The 20,703-nt window shown below is 43.0% G+C and overlaps 2 protein-coding genes across 12 annotated transcripts in view; one reads left to right on the top strand and one right to left on the bottom strand.

The window, feature by feature from the left end:
• Nucleotides 1-178: 178 nt before the first annotated feature.
• Nucleotides 179-20,703, bottom strand: part of LOC103383701 (putative methyltransferase NSUN7) — a 26,189-nt gene continuing 5,664 nt past the window's right edge. For 3 of the 4 annotated variants that reach the window (XM_025058323.1, XM_025058325.1, XM_025058324.1), the window contains 13 exons: nt 16,008-16,109; nt 13,486-14,853; nt 9,465-9,647; nt 8,206-8,264; nt 7,148-7,278; nt 6,593-6,745; nt 6,050-6,233; nt 5,706-5,919; nt 5,487-5,630; nt 5,097-5,198; nt 4,786-4,903; nt 3,777-3,897; nt 179-2,241 (listed from right to left, as the gene is read on the bottom strand). In XM_025058323.1, coding sequence (XP_024914091.1) covers nt 1,471-2,241; nt 3,777-3,897; nt 4,786-4,903; nt 5,097-5,198; nt 5,487-5,630; nt 5,706-5,919; nt 6,050-6,233; nt 6,593-6,745; nt 7,148-7,254 — 1,914 coding nt within the window. In that variant the 5' untranslated portion in view covers nt 7,255-7,278; nt 8,206-8,264; nt 9,465-9,647; nt 13,486-14,853; nt 16,008-16,109 and the 3' untranslated portion in view covers nt 179-1,470. The other variant, XM_025058322.1, reaches the window with a different exon arrangement.
• The window catches only part of rbm47 (RNA binding motif protein 47), a 27,456-nt gene continuing 24,359 nt past the window's right edge, over nt 17,607-20,703 (top strand). For 4 of the 8 annotated variants that reach the window (XM_025058332.1, XM_025058330.1, XM_025058328.1 and 1 more), the window contains exons 1-2: nt 18,111-19,069; nt 19,705-19,879. The gene's annotated coding sequence lies outside the window, so the exon portion shown is untranslated. Of the gene's footprint in view, nt 18,023-18,108; nt 19,070-19,104; nt 19,139-19,704; nt 19,880-20,703 lie in introns of those variants that run through there. The other 4 variants (XM_025058327.1, XM_008316936.3, XM_025058326.1 and 1 more) reach the window with 3 other exon arrangements.

Raw genomic sequence — 20,703 nt, 5'->3', positions numbered from 1 at the left:
TGTGTGTGTGTGTGGGACTTCTGGGTATCTGTCAGTGTGTGTGTGTGTGTGCGTGTGTGTGCGCGCGCACTGGAGCAGCTGCGGATACTGTTTTATTGAGTCGTAATTTTTAAATACTCGTTTGGTCTGGAGGAGCTGCCGCTGGTTTGAGCAGAAGCATCCGGAAACATTTCAGGATCAAAGATGTAAATGATGGAGAAAGTTTTTTTTTTTTTTTCTTTAACAGGAAGTCTGTTTCTGGGTGACTGTACTTACTAACGTGATACTAACATGCTGATTTATGACCTGAAATAACACGTGTGTGAAGAGTTCAAAGAGTCGACGATTATTCTAATGTTCTGTAAAAGTTGGAGCCTGAAAATCTTAAAAAATGGAATTGGGATTTGTTTAATTATTTTTTAACATTAATTATTGATGTGATGTATTTCCAATCAATTCTGTTATTATGGAATTTAACTTCATGTTAAGAGAAATATTCACATATCAGCTGAGTTGTTGCTTTAAAAGAATACTTCAGCACAGTTCCTTTATTTATTTTTTGCTTATTTGACCCTTTCCCCTCTGTTTTCCTCAGCAGCCTAATAAGTCTGCAGCCGTTCCATTGGTTCAGTGTCTGACGAAGACACAAACTGAAAGGGCAAATGCATTTTTCTAGATGCTGCATCAGACATTTGCAATTTTTTTTCTTTTGTTATTTGTCTTTTTCATCATTTCTCATGGAAGACACAACAAACTTTCAGATTCTCACCTTTGGTCCAGGAAACCCTATGAAAGCCTGTGTGTTTTTGTCAATTTCCTGTACATGTGGATGTTTGAGGTGAATTTGAACAAATACTGGAAGATAAAGGTATTCTGTAGTTGAACCATAACATGGAGGAAGGGCCTTTCAAAATCAGTATCTGTCTTCCATAGTTCTGTGTGTGTGTAACTATGGAATTAATAATTCCATAGTTACAGTATTTGTTTTTCCGTACCAGGAATATATAGAAAAAAACATTTGTGTCGTATTTGGGAATGAAAACTGACCTGGATTTTTCGTGATTATGGTTGATTAAGTTTGTGATTAATCATGATTAATCCTCAGCTTCCCTGTGATTGATCTGAACTAAAATGTGAACTGATTGACAGCTCTACATCAGTCTGCTCCGTAGGTGAACACGCTTGGACAGGCAGACCTGGGAACGTTGGAGGTTGTTTTGAAAGGCGTCCACTTATAGACTACTTTCCGGACAGTGCGATGGTTTTACTGCACTCGTTTTATATCCTTTACTGGACTCATAAAATGCTAAGATCTTCTTCCTGAAGGCCTCGGAGCTCCTTGGATCTGACATGGTGTCCACTGTCTGATGTTTAACTGGGGACGTCTCCTTCATGATGCTCACTAACACTGTTATAATCACCAGACCTGTGTAGGATTTGAAGCATGACATTTTTCATGAAGTAGTTATTCTTAAATATTTCCATGTTTATTCAGGCAGGAGGGCGTGTTGAAGGGGCTGACGTGTTCGCAGGCTGACGTTGTGAAGTAGACGAACCAGAACTGGAGGACGGGCGGGAAATTGGTGGAAGGACATAATCTGACACTTGGTCAGGTCTACACAGGTCAGTCTTAGTCTTTAGTGGCCGTGTGGGTTTATTCCCAATAGTCTGTGTGCAGGCGGCGGGGGCAGTGGACGGAGCAGCTCGAGCAGGTGACGGATGTTTGGCTGCGGTCGACGGAGCGCTGTGGGCAGTCTGCTGATTTTCACTTATTCTATGGGCCAGGGCTGTGATTGGGGACAGGTCTTTGGATGGTTGTTCTGAGGACATCAACGTCAGCGTTAGACGAGGTATTCGTCTTTTTTTGCTCTTCGTCAGACGCCTGCTGTGATGTGATTGGTTGGCCTTGGTGCCTGCTTTCTTCTTCTGGCCGGTAGCATCATTCTTGGGGTCTTTGCTGGTTTGCTTCCCTCGTCTTTTGACCTTTCGCTTGCGTCCTTTTGACGTTTTCTTCTGTTCCTCCTCTTTCTCAGCCTCCTCTTCCTCCGCCTGGCTCTCCTCTTCCTTGTCACTCTTCGTCAGGTCTCCCTCACCCTCTACAGGTGCTGTTGGATCCTGGTTTGGAGATGGAGGTCTGGGATCCTTCTTGCTTTTGGCTTTTTTGCCAGGTTTTAATTGTTCAGGCAATATCCCTCCCAGGAGGCCTTTGGCTGCTGCCCTCGCTAGCACATCCTGGACCGTCTCTACCTTCGTGGGGTCTGCCTAAAGAGTGAAGGGAGAAAAACATATTAAAAAAACAAAACAAAATAAAATAAAAGGTCTCCAGGGAAACTGTTCTGTTAGGGAGTGCAGGGCTGTAGAACTGCAGCTGTGAAATGACCCTGCAGAGGAGGGAGATGATCACGGGGGGAGAGGGGGAGTGGCTTTTTACATCCCCACAGAGCAAAGTGTCTTATAGCCTATAATGTACTGGAAGAGGCAACACACAGGGTTTTATAGCCGTGCTCTCAGCTCTGGCAGCCTCCGTGTGCAATGTACGCGAAAACGCAAGTAGTAAATTTAACACCTGTTTTTGTTCAAAGTGATTTGTGCTAACGCTAATCACAGATTATTGTCTTGTACTGATCTAAACAAACAGATTTTACAATCAATGACTCCTCTTGACCTTTAACCCAGAGGTCTGTAACCTGTGGGTCCAGAGCCACATGCTGGTCCTCGGCCTCTGTGGCATTTTAACGTGTTGTGATGTCATCGTTACATCAAGTCATCATTACTATAAAATCAAACTGATCAGAACACATGGACGATCGCAGTGTATCCTACACACTGCTGCTGTTAATGCGTTAACCAGGGGTTCATGACCTTTTTTGGCTTGTGACCCCATTTGACCTCACAAATTTCTGATGACCTCAGAGACGTGGTTTGTCACACTACAGAGTGACAGTGAGAGGATACAGTTGTTTGAGTGTGTGATTTTTGTGAACTGAATGAATTGATAAAGTTGTGTCTGGGGGTGTTGGTGTGTGTGGAGCCCAGGTCTGACTCTGACTGGTGTGAGCAGCAGTGGAGGAGCGTCACTGGACCTGTTCTCAGCAACTGTCAGTTTAATTATACTCTACAATTCAGATTTTAAATTAACTCACTGTCATTCTGGTTTGCAGGATCTGTCACACACACACACACACACACACACTCACACACACACACACTGGCACAGGCCCCTCTCTGCAGCATTTTCAGAGCTGCAGGGAATCAGAGGAGCAGCAGCTCATTTCCTTCTGTTGCATTTTTCTTCTTTTATGAGTGGAGAAAGGAGGGAGTTAAACCAGGGGTAAACAGAAAGAGTTGATGCAACAAGACTGGGGCGGGGGGGGAGGGGGGGGCAGTTAGAAAAGGGGGGGCTGCAGTGTAAGAACCCCTGAGAAAATGATCATTTATCTGTGCTTTACAGTCACTCATATATCATACCAAAGTTGTTTTTTTACGGCGTATTGGAATAATGCTGCAGTCGTTGAGGGGGGAGGGAAAGTGTGTGTGTGTGTGTAAGAGGGAGAGAGAGAGAGAGTAGTGAGCCGTGCGTTCAGAGGAGCAGAGCTGTCTGACCTCCCAGCAGACAGAAAGTAAAGGAGTGCAGCCTCAGCACTGCTGGAAGGTCTTGTCGCAAAGCAGTCACACACTCACACTCGTATTCACACTCACACACACACACACACACACACACACACCGACACACACCGACATACTACAGGGGCCCTGTTCCCCATCAGTCTCAAACGCTCTGCCTTCTGCTCTCTCACCTGTCTGGACAGCCGGGCCACGAAGCAGCCGTTGGTGAACCGCGACGGTCCGAGCCTGAAGAACTTGGAGTCTGTTTTGTCCTCCAGCTGGGAATCATCAGGGAAAACTGGACCGTTGACCCTAAGAGGTGCAGAGAGATGGACTCTCATTCAGAGATATAGAAACAGACTGTTAGCATCACGTCAGTGAGTTCAGTGAGTTGAACATGTTTCAGCTTCTTAGCATGAGGATGATGCCTTTGGCTCAGCGCCCTCCTGTTTTCCGGGGCAGTAATAACCTCCTAAATCATGTCAGACTGGCTGCTGCCAAAACGGTTCATACAGAGTCAGAGATTGGTGGGCGCTCTGGGCACGATGCCTTTGACATTTAAAAAAAAAAGTAATGGCAGTGGCTTTTAATGTGCCTATAAAACAGACTGTGGTCTTTTTCAAACTCTCAGTGAACACCGTCCAGCCACACAGCACAGAGCCGTGTCTCTGCAGGGGTCAGCTTTATTTAAAATGTAGGTTTTATTTCAATGCTGTAGAAATTATAGCTGTGAAGGTAAAGAACATTTATAATTGAATTATTGACAATGTACCTTTAGATGTCTTCTAACTTTACCAACAAGTTAAAAAACAAATAGAATTACACTCAAACAAATTCACTTGAATAATAAGGAGAACACCAGAGAAGATAACACGACTTTAACGAAGATATTTTACCCTGAGTGAAATATTACCCTGACCAAAGGTCCACACTGTTGTGTCCTCCGACTGTAGTTTCTGTTCAATACTAAATAAACAAGTCTTTTATTTTTACGCTGACTGTCATGGACTGTAAAAGCGTCTGATATCAGTGTTAGGAACAGAGATGTTACAGCAGCTGGTAAACTTTTATTTGGAATCATGTTCTCCAGACAGAGCTGGTGAATTATTATTATGGAGTAGAATTAGTTCTGCATGGAGGGAACACAACAGTAAACTCTACGTGTGTGTGTGTGTGTGTGTGTGTCTGTGTGTGTGTTACCTGAAGGGCAGCAGTTTGGGGTGAGTGTGTGTTTTTTCCAACACTCTTTTCACCAGCTGTTCATTCTCCTCTGGATAAACTGAGCGTGTGCAGTAGACCACTGTCTGGACCTTGGAGACTGAGAGACAACACTAGGATGGATGGATGGATGGATGGATGGATGGATGGATGAATGAATTCATGTATTAATTCAGTGTTACCACCATACTAAATCCTATATACTTTGATCACCTTTATATTGCATATATTATTCAAGATATTATTTGTGTGTGTGTGTGTGTGTGTGTGTGCGAGGATGGTCTTACACTCACAGGTCAGAGCGTGTGCTAACAGTCTTGACTGTTGGCTGGACATTGTGTGAATTTTGTGCTTGGACACCTGACCATGAGACAAGTCTGGTAGAAGATCCCAGTCTGTGAAAATATTGAGGAAATGATCAGATGTGACGAGTCAAGTTTGGATTGGTTGAATTTCTTTTCCCTCTGCCAGTGATTTCCATTTTTAGGACTTGTTTTTCTTACAGGTTTCTAACCTACAGTAGTTTATATCTATATAATATAATAACTATGATAATTTGTATCAGAAAACTGAACCTCAGGAACGAGGTACAGTATGAACGACATACAGTCATGGTGGAGGCGGACATTCATTCTTAAATATATCCTCTGATGTCGAAACAGGTTCAGGGTTTGACAACGTACCTCCATGTTCACTGTGTATGACGGGCACAGGGTCGTTGAGGGCAGAGGACGAACACTGAGGCAGCACCACGACGACCTTCACACGCTGCAGGGCCGTGTCCCCCTCGCTCAACCCGCAGAAAGCTTCAGACAGGATTCTCACATCTGCAGCACAAGAGTGACAGTCTGTCAGCAGCAGCAGCAGCAGCAGCAGAGTCGGTCTGTCTCCTCGTCACTCACTGGAGACGCTCATGTCTTTGAGCCGTTCCTGAATCTCTTCTAACTGTGAGGCCGTATGATCAGCGCCGCACATCAGAGCTCGGGCCGAACGAGCAGACGCCACAACGGCCACGTGAGCCACGGTCACGGGTGAGAAAGACCCAACAACCAGGACATCGTTGTGCTCAAACAGCAGGGGGCGTAACGCACTCACTGCCAAGCATATACTCCTGTCCTGAATTGAGACAAACTCCAAATAAGTTTGTAATTATTGGTAATCAGTACTTCACAGTGTGAAGTACTGCAAAGATTCTTCAGGGTGTAGCTCTCCACCTGCTGTGATTCTTCAGGGTGTAGCTCTCCACCTGTATGTTCAGTACATGTTCGCCGGTGAGGCTGCTGTCCTGGAGCCGAGGACGAAGCTGCTGGGAGAAGACAAGTGTGTCTGGACAGAGGACGTCTCTGCAGAAGCTCCGGTCGTCAAGATCAACGACGTCTTTCTTTTCGCACAAACCATCCCTGTGCAGGGCATCGCACACCTCCTCCACACTGCAGGAGACAGAGACGTGTGGTCACCTGAAGAACCACACCCACCCTGGTCTGTTCTTCCTCTTCTTTCATCACATTAACAAAAACAGTTCAGCCAGGATGCATCAGTGAGCTCCTCGCTGTCTGCCCTTGGCAGAGGAGTTCCAAACTCCACGTTTCACTCCACTGAACTTCACCCACCATTAGCCTCACGCTGCAGCACCAGGACGTCCTGTGCATCATGAAATCCCAGGAGAATAACGTCCTAAAATAGACCTGAAGGGTCTTCAGTGTGATGCAACAGGAAAGTATTGACGACAAAGTGTTTTTGACATGGGTTTTTGACATGTCTGAATAAAAGGACGACTGCGTACTCCTACCTCATCTTCAGAGTATTCACCCATGCATAGATCGGCAGGCGTTTTGCAAAGTGCTGTTTATTCCTCACAGAATCAGAGAGAAAACAGGAAACACTCTGCAGATTCAGTTTCACCCTGCAGCGAGCCAGAGATGCTGCCAGTTTGGTCTTACACCTGAGGAAGAAAAATAAAAATAAATGTTGCACACTCAAAAAAAAAAAAAATTGGTCTGGTGGACCCAGAGATACTTGTCAGTTCATTTCTCCTCCTGGAAGACCTTGACAAACGTATTCATTATTAATTAATTTCAAGGTTTTAATGTAGCAAATAATGTTCACATTATTTGCTACAGTAAAACCTTGCTGCTTTCATTATGTTTGGAGGAGAAGTCTAATTACACTGATTCACCATGGAGTCCAGCAAACATGATGTTACACTAGGTTTATCATATTTTAGCATAATGGTTTAAAACTGACTTAAAATATTATTATTATTTAAGAAAGTCAAGATGATAAATCATATCGTTGAACCTTTGAGTTTGAGCACACACACACACACACACACACACACACACACCTGTGCAGACTGCTCTCCAGCTCCCTCACTTCCTGTACGGGCTGCTCGTGTGGTGATCGTTCCTGCAGCACGAAGCTTCTGTCCTGGAGGTCCCACAGCATCACCATCACCAACGGCAACAGGTCAGCTGACTGCAGAACAACACACACATCAAAGGTCATTAGTATATTAGAAATATTCATTTTTTCACTTTGATTTTCACTCATGTCATAATAATCTGTTTACAGTTTCCATTCCATGACCTTGTTGGATTTTGACCTGCTTTTCTTTTAAGCTACTAAAAGTTGACTGTGTTTCTTCACCTTTGACATAAAACTCTTTGTAACCAACTCAGAACAGACACTTTTAGAAGTTGCCAGTAAAACCCAGCGCCTGTTGTGCTTGGAAACAGCTCGTAATGAGAGCCGTGAAACGGATTCAGAATATTGAAGTTATGGGCTGTAAAATCAAAGGCCCTAAAATATTAAAAGGCTCTGCAGAGCTGCAGGGAGCTGCAGAGCCGCGGTGTGATCCTTAATGTGTCACCTCTCATATGGAGCCAGTCACATTATTGAACGGAATACTGACGGTGATCAAACATCGAGCTGAGACCGTGATGATGTACAGCAGCTGACTGTGGCTGTGTGACTAAGGACCAAAGCAGCTGTTTTGCATACTTCATTGTCTCACATGCAGACCAACAGCCTGTCAGCATACTGCCCCCCCCCCCGTCCAAGCTTCCCACACACACTCTCTGAGACTTCCTGTCCGTCTGTGCGTGTGTCCCAGCTCGGTGTTTTATGGTCTTATTTACAGTCTCTCAGTCACAGAGTGCAACTCTGTCTTTCCTGTTTTCATTATTTGCCTCTCTTCACCGGCCAGACTCTGCACAGGTCTGAATACAAATGGCCTTTAACGCCGTCCCAGTCTCCCTCGCCGGTGTTTCGTAACATTCCGACGTGGCGGCACACGCGCACAGAGAGAGCACGGCTACTCCGCTTGCCGAGAAATAAACCCCAGACAGTGTGACTGTCAGTAATTGAAGTGAAGTTCGACACTGAGTCAATTCAAGGACTCACAATATGCTGAGAGGTTTGGAGGCAGCTCTCAGCGATGATCTCTTCAAGTAAATCTTGATCTGAAAGACAACAGAGAGCACTTTATGTTATGGACCAGAGGAGTTCACGGGAGGAAGGTTATCCATCACCTCGTCAGGTTTAGAACCTGCAGTGTAAATGCTGCTGTGACCCGTTTATGGTCTGACACCGATGACACGGACTACGACGTGTGTCTTGAGGCTCTAACAAAGCCACGCTGTGTCACAGTGGTTAGTCCTGCTGTGTGGATTTATCTATTGATTCTGTTTGGGGTCCGATCCCAGCAGTGATCAGGGGTGTCCACACTTTTTTGGCTTGGTTGCTACTGTGTAAATGACCAGGCCAAAGAGAATCCCCTTCACTAAATATATCATGTATATAAGCTGAACATTATAACATTATATAATATACATAATTATATGTTGGGTACTGATGAAATGCAGCTGGGATAATATGATTCAACTCTTACAGTATATGGTCACTACTACATACATATATACTATTTTATATACATATATGTATATATACTCATATATACATATATGTATATAAAACACAATTTGCAAAATTCTTTAACAGTGAAAATTGATGACTGATATAATTCGAATCTGAATGATAATACCTGTAATAAAATAGATTTTATTTATCTTTCTATGAATTTTTTAAAATATAAACTATTTTCTCCTTTTTTAAAAATCTCAGTTTAGATGGGGACAGTTAACGTGGCCTAACTTGATCTAAACTACAAATGCTGGCAGGTCTGTTAAACGACCCTCCACGTCCCTTGTGGTCAGATGCCGTATCTTCACCTTCAGTAGTGAATGCATGCATGCAGCACTTTGTGAGCGTGCGTGTGCGCATGCATGTGTGCCTTATCATCTCCAACACAGACACTGGCTGCAGGTTCTACTTAGAGTAGTTTGCAGTCACATGGAAAATAAGAAAAGTACCAGTTTTTTGGCCGTCTAATCTGCGGTCTGCAGTAGAAGCCGCCTGTCAAAAGTGAATATTGAAGTTGACACATGCTGCAGCTCCCCACTGTTATTCATTATAGAGATAAGGCTGCTGTGCCGTATAAGTGGTGGTCGGGGTCTGCAGAGGTGGCAGTGGAGCAGTGCAAATTAATTTCTCCCTGACTTTATGTTCATCCTTTCTTAGCAGGATGTGTGGTTCCGCTAACATCACCCTGAGCCGCTGAGACCACATGAGCCACACGGAGGATTCCCACAGAATAATCGTACATTTGAGCGTGTTGAAGGCCAGTTGGTAGGCCTGTCTCTGTGTGCCTCTGTCTCCGCTCTCCTGAAGCTGCGGCTCCGTTTTCTTTGCGTAGCGCAGAAGTTCATGCGTGACGGGCTTCTCCTCCCGCAGCTGCTGGAAAATGGCTGATGCCTGCAGATAGGCATGATCTGATAATGGGGGCGCTGTGGTGGGAAGGGGAGGGGGTGGAGGAAAGAAAAGAGGAGGAAAAAAATCACATGAACATGGGAATGCATCAGAGAGACAGAATATTACAGTATGCAGTAAATACATTTTTTCATACTGTGCTTTGTACTCCAAACTGTCTGTACAAAATATACATTTATCAACAGGCTAGTTTTCATCATAATAATACAAATGGATGAATCAAATTATCAACAGGCTAGTTTAGACTATCATAATAATACAAATGGATGAATCAAATGTTGTGGTCTGACATTAGCTGCTGTAGTTTTGTTTTACCGTCAGAGTAAAAATCAAGGAAGCAAAGCATTTCTACTGGATCGCTAAAGTTCTGGAATATTCTCTCTCTGTTTTTCCAGTCTTTTCATTGCGTTAATCCTTCTTCACTGCCTCATCACTTGTCACTCTCCTCGTGCTGTTTATAGCGCCTTCTGCCTGTCTGTCGCTGACCTTAGTCTTCTAGTCCTGTGGTTATAAATTGCTGTTAGCGTTGTGTGCTACACAACTGTGATGTGGCTGATTTAAATGCGATCATAAGTTACACAAGAAACCGCAGGAACCCTTAAGGAGAAAACGTTTATCGACGTGATAAATTTGGTGTTAAGTACTGCCATCCAAACATCAACCCTTCTAGTTTCTTCTACATTATCATTGGTATTCAAACAGATGAAGCCTCAGCATCTTGGTTTATAACCTGCGACATTCATCCTGGAAAATCCAGCATGAAGATAAACTTCCAACAGGTCCCAAAAAATGGTGACAACGTGACCAGATGCTGTTCACGTCTGACATGAACTGAATGGAGGTTTGAGGGTGAGAATTCCAAAAGATTTGAAAATGGAAATGATATTAAAGTCGTCCTCACAGCTGATAAGTTTTCAAATCTGTTTGCTTTGACACATCCCGCTCTGTGAGTCCTGCAGTGATCAACACAGCTGCTCTGTGGAGCCACATATTCTGTGGACTGCAGCCGTTTTTATTACTCACTCTATTTTTCACATCAACGACACTGGATTTATGGGACTGAGGTTTCATTTTTAAATGACGACTCTGGTTTTATGGTCAGCAGCTGAGTAACTTTTAGGAACATTGGACTAAATGACCAGTTATTTTAATACTGATACAATATTTCACCGTTGATCGGCCCGTCACCAAGTACTCTAAACTTTTTTCATTCAAGAGCATTGTAATACAGAACGGCCATGTGTATTCTCTGATACTTAAGGCTATGATTGAGTGGTATTCAAAAGTACTATATTTAATACTTTAATACCAAAAAAAAAAAGAAAAAAGAAAAAAGATGAAGTCTGCGGCCATGTGAAGTTGGTCTAGGTTTCTTGATTGGGTCAGAAAGAGACGTTTGACTTGTTGGATTACTTCAACAACAGCAATTTAAAATTCCTTGTTTTACTAAATTACTAAAAAAAAAGATATAGTAAATAGTAATAGTCATATAATAAAACTAAATCACCAAGAGACTTAACAGAATAAACGGCCATTGTTTGATGTTAAATTCTACTTTTTGTTATCCACATGATGAAACTTAATGATAGAAGGAGAGGAGGGAGAGGATGAAGGCAGGTGGAACCTCGAGGTGATTCCTCCTCTGCCACGAAGCCTGAACTCGTGTCTGGGCTGGACTCCACTGTGAGACAGTGTGTGTACAGTGTGTACTGTGGGTCATTACGTAAGGACAAAATAATCCACCAAAAATACATCTCAGAGACGGTTTTGGCAACAAAATGAGAAGTTGTCGACCAGCGCTGAGACCCACTCGTCCTGTCAGCATCTGTCCAATCGATGAGCGTCTCAGCAGACACTGTGTTTGTTTACAGAGTTCAACCTGAGCTGTGCAAATGCAAATAAGACACAGCAGCAGCAGTCATGGCCGACAGCTGAACCAGGGTCAGCCATGTCCGGCCTCTCTGTCCAGTAGCTGAGAGCCACTGTGGGTAATTGGCTTCATCCTGGTGCAATTAGACAGCAAGTCAAATACATCAGCATGAACAAAGACCAGGCTGCTGTCTGAGCGTGGACAAAGGTCCAGCCCACACACACACGTACACACACACACACACACACAAAATCCTTGCTAGGATTGCACTGATTTTTGTATGACGTAAAAAAGTGGAAAAGTACAGAAGACGCCTTACCAAAGTGTTGTGCAAGCTGCCACTAGGGGGCGTGTGAGATAAAAATGTGATGGCAATTTGGAGTGATTCTTTTAACTGATATTGTGTTTGTGTGTGTGTGTGTGTTACAAGTGTGTCCTGGTCATGTGAACATGGTTAAGCCTTTATAAGAAAGCTTGTTGCGTTTTCGTTTTTAGACCACGTCTGTTTCAAACAGAGTCAGTAGAGATGAGAGACAGGTCATGATAGAAATTCTCTAATCTGTCTGCACCATCACTGCGCTGAGCAGCTCGTACAGTGACAATCATAATGCACACGGATGTCTGAAGAATCAATGCTGCAGGTACTTCCTGTTAACAGTTCAGGACACAGCAGTACTTTTACTGCACACTGTTGAGCATGGTTGTTTATAGTGTGTAGTGCAAATATGTGCCGTGATGTAAATCTACTTGTGTCTGACTCTGACGTCTGTCAGACATAACTCTGACAGTCTCACAAAAATAAAGTTCTGCCTAACAGTGACTAAATTTACTTTATAATTAGGACTTTGGGTCAAAAAAATGTTCAGAGAAACACACACACACACACACACACACACCTGCAGCATAGGCCTAGTGTCAGTGTTGTGTGACATTGCCTCACTTGAGGATTACCGTCAGAAGTTGCAGGCCTGAATGAAACTGGATTAATGACAGAGAAAACTGACAGAGTGTAATCGGCTTTCGCAGCACTCACACCAGTGCCCCGGCAGAATAGTGGCATTTTAAAATGTGCAACGTGTCCAATAACCCCATGTTGGGGCAAAGGGAACAAATGAATGAATATGAAGCAGCTGCAACTTAACGCTGAGAAGCAGTTTACTGGAGGTCACAGGTGAAGAGGAACTTGAAGAAAGTGCGTCGGACAGTTTAGTGTCATCTGCGTAGAAAATGAAGAGCTGTTTAAAAAACACATGGCAGGTCTTACCTTTGTCATTCTGAATAGTCCCTGTGGGAACGCTACAGCTCATTTTCTTAGGAAATGAACCTGCAGCAGGAGTCCACACACACTGTGTCCTGTGTTCTACAGATCACACACCTCAACAACACACTCCAGCCACCTGAACGACATCACCGCTCTGTCAGGGAGGGGGTGGTCCTTTAGTTTGAAACGCCATGGCAACAATATGATAATGAAGAGCTAAGCCCTCTCTTTAACAAACGGACAGTGACCTCAATAGTAATTTTGATATTTCGATGTGTCGACAAGTTTAGTTTTATTTGTGTTTTCTAAAACTTGAAAAGCGATGGTGATACTCTAAAGCTCAGGTTTGAGGACAGAGGATGAAACTGTATACCTGTCAGGACCAGAAACCATAATGGCAGCTGCAAAGCATCAGTGACAATTGCTATCATGCCCTCTAGTGACCATAGTCTGTAAGCATTCTAAACTACATAAATACCACAAAATATGGATTTTCGGAGCAGCACAAATACCTCTAGGAACAAAAAATGTTTTTGAAGACACTGTTGGTTGTATCAAATATCTCAGCTCCTTCAAATCCAACCCAAAAGATCCAAAATATAGAAACACTCGACGGTTATTCCACAACAGAACATAGATTGGGTTCCTTAGCTTAACGTTTCCTTTTTCTGGTGTCCCTGAAAACTCTTCCAACTGAAAAAGTAACAAAATACATCGGACTTACCGCGGCGAAAACACTGCCTTGGTCACTCAACATTGTAAGTTACGTATACTGCCAACAGAGGGCGACACCTGTCTGAGTTGAGAGTTGAAGATGCGTTGAAGAGAGTTGTAGTAGTCGCTACAAGTTTGAGAGCTACCCCATGAATTCATTTTAAAAAATAATAAATTCATCAAGTCTAAATTTAAATATGGCGCCAAGTCGTGTAATGTCAAGTAGATAAAGAGGAAGCCCGGCTCTTTAGGAACAAGCTTTTATTTACAAGTTAAACCACTGCATGGTTAGTGTTGGAAGATCTAGCAAGTCATAGATCAGTGATTAACGAAAAGAAAAGTCCTTAAAGAACCTTCTAGACCTGAACGTAATCCACGTCTCCACGGGTGAGGCCCCAACTGGAGAGATTATCCCGGCTAACACGCGTCATCAATGTGGTCCCACACCAGGGCTCTGTTTGCTCTTTGTGTGCTGCATTAGTGTAGGTGTATGTATTTGTATGTGTGTGTGTGTGTGTGTGTGTGTAAGAGCATATTCAATAATTGGCCAATGTTGGAGACGAGAGGTCCCGAGTCCATAAGCCGATCTGGAATTTTTTCAATAAAGGTCTAATCTTTACAGGAAGGCACACGGTGGCGAAGGAAGTTTGTTTTTCCCTCTGTTCTTAATCAAGTCGTGTGCACACTCACTGCTCCGTGTCACACTGTATTCAGGTTATTGGTGCTTTGCACACAATAGTTTTTAATAGGTTTTATGCCAAGTTATCCAAAATATCCAAAATTCACGCTGTACTGCGTCTGGATCTTGACTTCAAGCATTAATCAAACATTCTCCACTCTGCTGGGAAGGATTTTCATCAAGTCTAAGAGCATTAGTGAGCATGGAAAATACCAGGTCCGCTCTCACACTCGGTGTCTCGGTTCGGCCCAGAGGTGTTCATGTCGTCAGGGTCAAAGTGTGAAGGTGAACCAGTGACACACACTCCAGTCTGTGGACTGGACTGTCTGCATACTTCATACTTCAGATGTCCCTCAGTCGTCAAGACCAAATTAATTAACACTCACGCACACACCCAACCACACACACACACACACACACTGGTGAATCACCAACATTATACATTTGTCCTGTCCTCCGTGCTCCTCATTCCGTGTGTGTGTGTGATTGATGGTTTAATTGAGAGCGCTTATTGCCGTTGAACTGCTGGAACACTGCCCCGTGTCTTTGTGTGTCACTCTCAGGAATCCGCAGTATCACTTTGGACTACTTTCCTGGGAAATCTTTGAGCTTCGTTCTCAGGTCTCTCCCTGTATTGTTCAGGAAGCAGGGCAGGGTCGCTGCTCTTTTATTGTGTGGAGCTTTGCCTTTGTCTGTACCCTGTGAAAATGCAACACATGCACGCGTGAAAGCGCTGGTAAACACTTTTCATTACACCTTCACTTTTGTATGATTATGGCCCATTACGTCAGAATCCTTCAACAATTTAAATATTTGATTGAAGTTCAGTTCTGACAGCAGGTGTGTGTACTGATGCCAGGACTGTCTGCCTCTCCTGGGGTGATTAGTTCAATGCCGTTCACCTGTGATTGTCCCTTCATCACACCTCTCACCTGGTGTCCTCAGTACAAATATACTGTGTTTGGTCTGATCTGATGTCATCTTCACTGTCCAGGTCTGTGTCTGTGTCTGTGTTCCCTGAGTGAGGACTCTGCTCTGTTGAGTTTACTAGATTTTATAAATAATATTAACTTAAGAATTATACAAATAAATTACACAGAAAATATTCTAATTCATGACAACTGTTGAACAAAGATAAAATTATTCTAATAATGATAAAGAATTGTCTGGGAAATTGTTACAGAACAGTAAAATTACATCAATTCCATTTAAAAAAAAAAAAAAACATAAGTATTTGTGTTCATTTCATTAGTAAATGAAATGATTTTGAACTGCAGTACATCAATTCCATTTAAAAAAATAAAAACATAAGTATTTGTGCTCTATTTAGTAAATGAAATGATTTTGAACTGCAGTGGGGTGCACTACCATCTCTGGCCAGGAGGGTCTGGTGCTTACACAGCAAAACCTCTGGCACCAATAAATGTGGGAAATGGAAAAGAAAAAAGTATTTTTCTTTTAAATAATTGAATTTTAATTTTGTTCTTTAAAAAACCCCAACCCTTTTCACATTTTATTTCAAATTTTAATACCAACTAAAATGCACACATATGTTTTCCCACGTGTTTGGAAGATTTTGATGAGGATGACATCTGGAAGTCAGAGAGACCTTAATCTAACTCCCAAGAGGGCAATAAACAAATAAGTGTATTGAAGAAAAAAGGTCAAAAAAGCAGACATCGTTTCTGATGTTAAAGTCAAGGACAAGCAACACCTGAGTTTATTCTAATATGATATTGTAGCTGGATACTTGGTTTTCTGTTTAAGGTTTTTTTCCTGGGTCGGTGATCGATGTTGAATCTCTTTTGTACATATTCACGTCAAGGTGTTTGCCCGAAGGCAATGGCACCTACCATGGATGGACTGGTAACCCACTTCACCACAGCCATGTATAGTACTGGTCCTTCTTGTCCACACTGGTGAGTCCTCTCTGGTGTTTCCTCTTTTCCTTCTTCCTGTCAAGTTTCAACATTCTTTGTCAATAATGTCCAGACTGCTCTCCCATCACCTTTCTCTGCACAGTTCTTTTCTCCAACATGTTTGTCGATGATCACACCCTTCATTGTCCTATGAATCAAGGGTTAGCATCAGGATAGTGTTTAAAAAATGTGAAATATGCTGCACATGCCCCTGTTTCTCAGTGATTTAATCCACTCAGTGGTAACATGAAGTGTTTCAGTTTAAAAAAGAGACCTCCTCCAAAGACTTCAGTTTCAGTGATAAGTCTTTATATTATGTATCAAACCAGTGGAAGTCATTAAACGTGTGGTTAACGCAGTGGTTTCCCTGATGTACCATCGTCTCCAGTTAACAGGTCCTTCCTCGCACAACCACTTCTCTGAACTAATCTGTCTCTTTATGGATGAGTGTAATTCTTGTAAATACTATTCTCTGTAACTATCTGCAACTATCATGTTGCACCACTTTCACATACCTTTATGCCACTCCTAACTTCTAAAGTTCTCTTGGTGCTTTCTTCCGCCTACCTTTTCAGGGTTTTTTTTTGTTTTTGTTTTTGTCTTTGTTTTTGTCTACATTTTCCTGGTAATGATGCTACTGAACAGCCTAAAAGCTCTGTCATGCCACGAGATGTGCAATCCTCACAACTTCCTCAAACTGTTAATTATATATTAATATTAATAATGTGTCCAAATTATATTTGTTTTCATATCCCTACTCCGGTGCGTATTCTTGTACATTATAAGCCTTTATATATGACTTTGTACAGTTTTGTTACAAACGAAAATAACTAACTGAGGTCTAAACTAAAGTTTGAATAGAAGTTTGTCCAAACAAATGCTGATCAAATTTCTCAAGAGAATTTTTTGTTTTTGCCTCATTATCTGCACAGACTTTTGGGATCTGGAAAATAGGGATTAAAGACAAATGTGTTGAGCAACACACGCAACAGACTCCAGCTTCCCTACCAGAGAGCAGCTGCTGTGTTGAAACTCTTTTTCTCTGTGTGAGCAGAGTCTCACACAGATCGACTCAGTCTCAGCTTCCTAAACACACACACACACTCACACTCACAGAAGAACCTGTTATTGGGTCAGACACGTTTTTTTCATCAGTTAAGAGGACATGAGTTTTTTTTTCCTTATTTGATTATCTTTGCAGTTAGATCACCTGTTTACTGGTAATTCTGTACAGTCTGGAGTCTACCACTGTGTTACCACTGTGTTACATCCATCTTTCTGTTTAACTGCTCTGTAATCGTTTTAGAATTAAGGAATTAAGTATTACTGCCGTGACTCAACACAGTCCAGATGAGCCTGAGGTGGGCGCTCATTTGAACGTTCATTGCACATATGGCCATTAAATATAATCGTGATACAAACATGATGATGGAGCAACCTAACAGGGAGTTCCGTTTTCTGTTTTGCTTTAGCTCTGAACCACTTAAAAAGTGAGCTATAGTCATTATTTTTAATCATTATATATTCTTGTTATTGAGTTTTCACAGTCAAACACTAAGAATATTTTTTATTTTTGTTTGTTTCCAGTGGAATCAACATTCACAGGTGAATTAAAAATTTTTTTTTTCATTATTATTTTCAGAGATTTGATAACTTAGAGAATAGAACAGCACATTTACAAGCATCCACAACAACGGACAAGTTTTAAGCAAAACAATGTTGAAACTACTATGGTTAGAGTGAGACAATCTGTACATGTTGGTGAGAGGAGTGATCGGGGGTTTATAAGGCTATCTACAGGAAGGAAATATTTATAAAAGTTTGTGTCACTCCTGGCTGTTACTCGCTGACAGCTAGCTGTACAGAAGATAAAACACACAGTATGCACCTGAAACCAGGAAGAAGGAAGTACCTGGTCCCGCCCACACTGAACACTTTAAGGAATTTTGGTGAGCAGAATCAAGTTTACACACACACACACACACACAGACAGCCGAATGTGGGTGGATGGTGGAGGTCTGGCGTGTTGAAACGCTGCATGGCTTAACTTGCACAATGTTGACTAAGGTAGAAGAGAATCAATAGTGGGCGGGCTGGGAAAAAGAAAGGTGATGGAAAATATGAAACAGGAGTTGAGCAGGTGAAAATGTTCTCCAATGTTTTACCTCCCTCTCAGTTGGGCAGCAGGAGCCCGTCTAACAGGAGAAGAGAGAAAATGTTGACTCTAGACGTTGTCAGTGGGTTTCACCTATCCTCCTCCCTGTGCTCATGTCGATGTCATGCTGACAGTCAAACACAGGAAAATGGGAGAGTCACAGAACACCTTGTTATTAGTGGCATTAACTTGTAGATCTACATGTACGTCACTGTAGCCCAGAGGCAGTGTGTGTCACCCTGACCTTCTGGGGCACAGATATTTGTGAATGAGTGAGTGTGCCATCGATAATGAGTGTGTGGTGGTGGTCGGTGATGCTGGGTTTACGGTTAGGTTTGTGGGGAAATGTCCTCAGAGGAATGCTGCTCTGGCTGTCGCCATACAGGTCCTGCCATTTACGTTTATGCGCACACAAACAGAGATTGGCCAGAGCCACCAGAGGATAGCATTTCCCATCCGGAATGATAGGTGAGAGGGAGGAGGGGAGGTGTGCTGGGGGTTTTGGGCACTCGGATTCTGGTTAGGTGAGTTTCAAAGAGAGAGAGAGAGAGAGAGAGAGAGCAGTCTGTTCTGTGTACACCATACACAGATCCTGTGTGTGTGTGAAACAGAAAGAGTGAGACTAACTGACGGAAAGAAACCAAGTCAGACTCCGGGTTTTACTTTGAAAGGAAAATGGATAACACAGAAGAATAAATATCCAAACACGACATTCTGAGGATCTAAAGTGACGGACGGTGACGGTGACGTTGCTCCATCCGCAGCAGCAGCAGCAGCAGCAGCAGCAGCAGCACCAACACCACACACCACTGTGACTGTACAGAGGCAGCTAGGATGTGCTGTAAGGACATATTTTTTATTTAACACCACACACACCACTGTGACTGTACAGAGGCAGCTAGGATGTGCTGTAAGGACATATTTTTTATTGAATCGTTTCTGATGTGTGTTCTGGGATCACTGCAGTGTTGGTGTGGTGTTTCTTATCAGCAGTATTTTTTTCCTTTTCCTTTCTTTTTCCCCCCTCTTTCCTCCCTTGCTTCTCTCTTCCCCTCCTCAGTTCTGAGGAATGCGGGGCTTATGTCAGTGAGAGTCAGGTACCGACTCACTAATTACCACAGCCATTGCCCTCAGCCCTCCTCTCCTCCCACCCCCACCTATGCTCACCACTCGTTCTCTCTCTCCAGCTCTCTCCTTCAACTTTGCCACTTTCGACTCACCCTCAGACCTTGTACCCCCCTCCCCAGACCTCCTCACCCCTCCTTCTGTCTCCTGCCGCTGTGCCTGCATGCTCTGTTTTAACCATAGCAGAGCAGAAGGACACAGATGATCTGAGTCAGAGGCCAAAAAAACTCAGAAAGAAGAACAGAAACTCTGACTTGTCCTCCCTGTCTCTCACTTGTTCTGCGTCTGCTATGTTTGTCACATGTGTGTGAGCTCTGTACTGATCCTGCTCTGCTGGACCTGTCATTGAAGAAAGGAAGCAGCCTGTCAGCAGACGGCAGGTCGGAGACAACCTGACGGACGGACACAGAGGAGGAGGCGAGGACGGACACGAGAAAATGAGAAAGTGATCGGCCGGATTCTCACTGTTTGAACATTGGCAGAAGAATCTACCACCACTTCCCGTCATCCCATCATCACCCTACAGGTGGGCTCCAGACTTGCCTTGTGTCTATTATTCTGTCTTTTCTTGTCTGTCTCTTTGTCTCCTTCTAATCTTGACATTAGAAACCACTTTCGCTAGAATCACAAAGACACACACACACACACACACACACACAGACACAGAGTGGATATCTGGAAGGACGTTTCTCCATCTGGTCCAGTGTTCACTCTGACCCAGCTCTGACTGCCGTAACCTTCACCACAAGGTTGTTTTAGGAGGACCCACTGTTTATTTATGTGTATGTTTAATCAGTTGCTTGTCTTGGCTATTCATCTTGTGTGTGTGTTTGTGTGTGCACCTTTGTGTGTGTGTGTACTGTATACTGTATACGTGGGGTTGTGTGTTTGAGAAACTGGTTGAGCCAGGTGCTAGCTAGCCGTGGGTGTCCTGTTGTTTTAGAAACCAGATTTAGTTTAGTGAGCGTCACTTATACACCTTGCTGTGGCTACTGTGTGATCGACTGTTGAAAACTCTGAAGGTATCACATACCAGATGTAATATTTATTGGCCTGTCCATATTCTGTGTGTAGGAGAAATGTAGGCGTTGTGCCTTCTAATATTGAAATGACTTCTTCAATTATCTGGCACTAACTACGAGGGTGTAACTAGACACTGGGAAATGAAACTGTGAGCTTCAACTAAAAAGAAAAACATTTAAAAGACCATTCAAAATATTTGTTTTTGTTTTTTAAAGGATTCCAGGATGACTTATTTTGTTCACTGATAGTGTTGTGTCTTCTACAGAAGTCTAGAGCGTACTTCCTAATCTTTTGCTATTTATCTTACCACTTACTTGTAGTACTTGT

Source organism: Cynoglossus semilaevis, chromosome 9, assembly GCF_000523025.1.
Source record: "Cynoglossus semilaevis isolate Cse_v1.0 chromosome 9, Cse_v1.0, whole genome shotgun sequence".
In the NCBI taxonomy this organism is placed as follows: Eukaryota; Metazoa; Chordata; class Actinopteri; order Pleuronectiformes; family Cynoglossidae; genus Cynoglossus; species Cynoglossus semilaevis.
Note: the sequence above shows the minus strand (reverse complement) of the source record. Positions and strands in the feature narration are given on the sequence as shown.